Below are 3,611 nucleotides of genomic sequence, written 5' to 3' on the forward strand. Positions count from 1 at the left end.
CACAACTCCAGGCAGCAAAGAGCCAGAACAGCCTTGGATATCCTTCTTAGTCCAGCTGCACAGGGAAAGAAGGAAGGGTTTAGGAAGATTTACTTTGAAACTGGAGCCTTCAAAGAATCCACTTTGTTTTTCCAGCACACTGTAATTTTGATCACCGTGAAATAGTGGGGGATGTAATGAGCACAGGGCACCTGTGTGGGACCAGCAGGTCTGACTGCAATGGGGCACAGGAGCCCTGTTTTCCCTCTAGACTTCCCAGTGTCCAGGCTGAGAGCAATGCTGAAGAAGAGGCAGTAACTCAGCAGTGCAAAATGAATAGTAAAAAAAAAAAATTACTGAAGTTCCTCCACAGGAAGACAAGTAGTTTTGAGAGAATTTGTAATATAATTTCACAGGATTTAGTCAAGAAAATCTTTTCCAGCTTGTGAGTGTCTTCTCTCAGTGGTCCACCATGCCCATATGGCAGAAATGTCCAACAGCAGCTCCATCAGCCACTTCCTCCTGCTGCCATTGGCAAACACACGGCAGCTGCAGTTCCTGCACTTCTGCCTCTTCCTGGGCATCTCCCTGGCTGCCCTCCTGGCCAACGGCCTCATCATCAGCACCGTAGCCTGCGGCCACCACCTGCACACCCCCATGTTCTTCTTCCTGCTCAACCTGGCCCTCACTGACCTGGGCTGCATCTGCACCACTGTGCCCAAAGCCATGCACAATTCCCTCTGGGACACCAGGAACATCTCCTACTCGGGATGTGCTGCTCAGGTCTTTCTCTTTGTGTTTTTCATCTCAGCAGAGTATTATCTCCTGACCATCATGTGCTATGACCGCTACGTGTCCATCTGCAAACCACTGCACTACGGGACCCTCCTGGGCAGCAGAGCTTGTGCCCACATGGCAGCAGCTGCCTGGGCCAGTGGCTTTCTCCATGCTCTGCTGCACACGGTCAATACATTTTCCCTGCCCCTGTGCCTTGGCAATGCCCTGGGCCAGTTCTTCTGTGAAATCCCACACATCCTCAAGCTCTCCTGCTCGAAATCCTACCTCAGGGAACTTGGGCTTCTTGCTGTTAGTATCTCTTTATCATTTGGTTGTTTTGTATTCATTGTTTTCTCCTATGTGCAGATCTTCAGGGCTGTACTGAGGATCCCCTCTGAGCAGGGAAGGCACAAAGCCTTTTCCACATGCCTCCCTCACCTGGCTGTCGTCTCCCTGTTTATCAGCACTGGCATATCTGCCAACCTGAAGCCCCCCTCTGTCTCCTCTCCATCCCTGGATCTGGCACTGTCAGTTCTGTATTCAGTGGTGCCTCCAGCCTTGAACCCCCTCATCTACAGCCTGAGGAACCAGGAGATCAAGGCTTCAGTGTGGACACTGATGACTGGCTGCTTTCAGGAACATTAAACTGCTAGCCAGTTTCTGAAAATCACTTGTAATAAAAGTAATCTTTTATACTTCTTCTTGGTTTGGTTGTGGGGTTATTTTTCCTTTGTTTTAGTTTTATAATATTGTCCATAAAAAAAAGCCACTCTGTGTTCCATTGCTCATTCTGTTTCTCCATCTTCCCTGTGGCCACAAAATGTGTCAATAAAGGGTTGCAGTCTTCGTGGCTTTAAACACACTGAAGGATTTCTCTCCCAGTCAAGTTTTCTCCAGAGATGCCTCTTTTGTTCCCTTCTCTGGAGATGCAGCAGCAATGTCTGTGTGCAGAGCTGGGGCAGATCAGTGCTGGCACAGCAGCTGTGCCCAGCAGCAGCACTTGTTGTTGCCAGTGCTGCTCCCGTGCCACTGCCCCACTGCCCTCCTGCCCCTCGTGTTGCTGCAGGGCCTGAGTGCTCTCGGGGCCAGGCACAGCCCTGGGGGTGGCAGCACCGGGGCTGCAGGAGGGACAGGCCATGGGCACTGCTGGGGCAGTGCTGACGCCTCAGGGCAGGGCCTGGGGGCTCCAGGCTCCTTGGCCAGGCTCTCTCCACAACACTTGGCCAGGCCAATGCTGAGCAGAGAAAACCCCCGTGAGCAGCCCCAAGCTGGCCATGGGCAGGCTGCGGGCAAGCAGCATGGCTGATGCTCTGCAAGGTCCCTGCAAGAGGGAGACCCTGGCAAGGAGCAGCAGAGCAGGGGCTGATCCATCCCCACTGCGCTGGACAGCCCAGGGCAGTGTCCCAGAGCGTCCTCATGCAGCTGCCAACAACATCCCCCCTCTGCAGCCCTGGCCTCTCCCCCAGCTCACACAGGTGCCACATCCTTGCAGGCACAGACACGGCAGCACTGGCTCAGGAGCCCCTGTTTGCACTGCACAGAGCAGGCGTCAGCACCCCCATGGTGCTGCTGTGGGGAGATGGAGCTGAGTGAGCACAAATGCCATCAGCCCCTGGGGCCAGCAAGGGCTGGGGGACACAAGGGAACCCAATCAGGTTTGTCGCGGCCTCTGCAGTCAGGCAGAAAATTTGTTCCCATGAGCTGTGAGTTTCCTATCCCAAGCAGACTCTGTTGCTCCAAGCCAGTGATGCCTGGCAGCCACCCCCAAATTGCCCTGAGCATTTCCTTTGCTTCACCTTTGCTTTCTTTCCTCTTCTCTGCTCCAGATTTTTTCCTACTGCCAATTCCTGCACCTTTCCTTACAAACAGCCCATCCCTATTTTACCTTTTCCTCTCTGGCCCCCTTCTCCATTTCAGTTCCTGAGTTAGCACCATGAGAATATCCCTTGGGGAGCAGGATCATCCTACAAGTGCTTCAGGAATTTTCTGCAGGGTCCTGCAGTGCCTCGTGCTGTTCCCTTGCCAGAGGCACCACAGACGAGGGGGCACATCTGGGCTGCTGTGTCTGGGTGTGGGGTTCCCTGTTCTGGGCAGTGAGGAGGGGCTGGAGGGGCTCTGCAAGACTGACAGGTTGGGCTTTGGGACTGAGGAGAAGCTGAGGGACCTGGGCTGCTGGACCTTTTGAACAGGAGGCCCAGGGCTCATCCTGCAACTGCTCCAGGGGTGGTTTCAGAGAATCACAGAATGAGCCAGGCTGGAAAAGATCTTGGAAATCATTAAGTCCAACCTGTGCCTTGAACCCATCTTGTCTCCCTGAGCCTCCTCTTCTCCAGGTCAGCATCCCCAGATCCCTCAGCCACACCTCACAGGACTTATGTTCCAGACCCCTCACCAGTCTTGTTGCCCTTCTCTGGACATGCTCCAGCCCCTCCATGTCCTTCCTAGACTGGGGCGCTCAGAACTGGACACAGCACTCGAGATGTTGCCCAAGCAGCGCCGAGTACAGGGGAAGAATCACGGCCCTGGCCCTGCTGGTCACACAATTTCTAATCCAGGCAAGGTGCCATTGGCCTTCTTGGTCACCTGATCACACTGCTGGCTCATGTCCAGCCTGCTGTCCATCAGTACTCTGAGGCCTGTTTCTGCTTGACTGCTGTCCAGCCACTCTGTCCCCAGCCTGTAGCACTACATGGGTTGTAGAGGCTGAAGTGCAGGACCCCGCACTTAGACTTGTTAAACCTCACCTTATTGGACTATGGCCCTGGATCCAGCCTGTGCAGGTTCCTCTGCAGAGCCCTCCTACTCCCCAGTAGATCCACACTCCCAGCAAACATGGTGTTACCACAGTTCCATGA

The 3,611-nt window shown here is 54.2% G+C and overlaps 1 protein-coding gene across 1 annotated transcript; it reads left to right on the forward strand.

The window, feature by feature from the left end:
* Nucleotides 1–468: 468 nt before the first annotated feature.
* Nucleotides 469–1,401, forward strand: LOC306815556 (olfactory receptor 14A16-like; the record flags this gene model as incomplete). The annotated part of the gene is made up of 1 exon (XM_079332130.1): nucleotides 469–1,401. The coding sequence occupies one exon, from the start codon at nucleotides 469–471 to the stop codon at nucleotides 1,399–1,401; it is 933 nt and encodes a 310-aa protein (XP_079188256.1).
* Between the last annotated feature and the right edge of the window lie 2,210 nt (nucleotides 1,402–3,611).

This window comes from Erithacus rubecula (genome assembly GCF_903797595.1).
Source record: "Erithacus rubecula genome assembly, contig: scaffold_155_arrow_ctg1, whole genome shotgun sequence".
In the NCBI taxonomy this organism is placed as follows: domain Eukaryota; kingdom Metazoa; phylum Chordata; class Aves; order Passeriformes; family Muscicapidae; genus Erithacus; species Erithacus rubecula.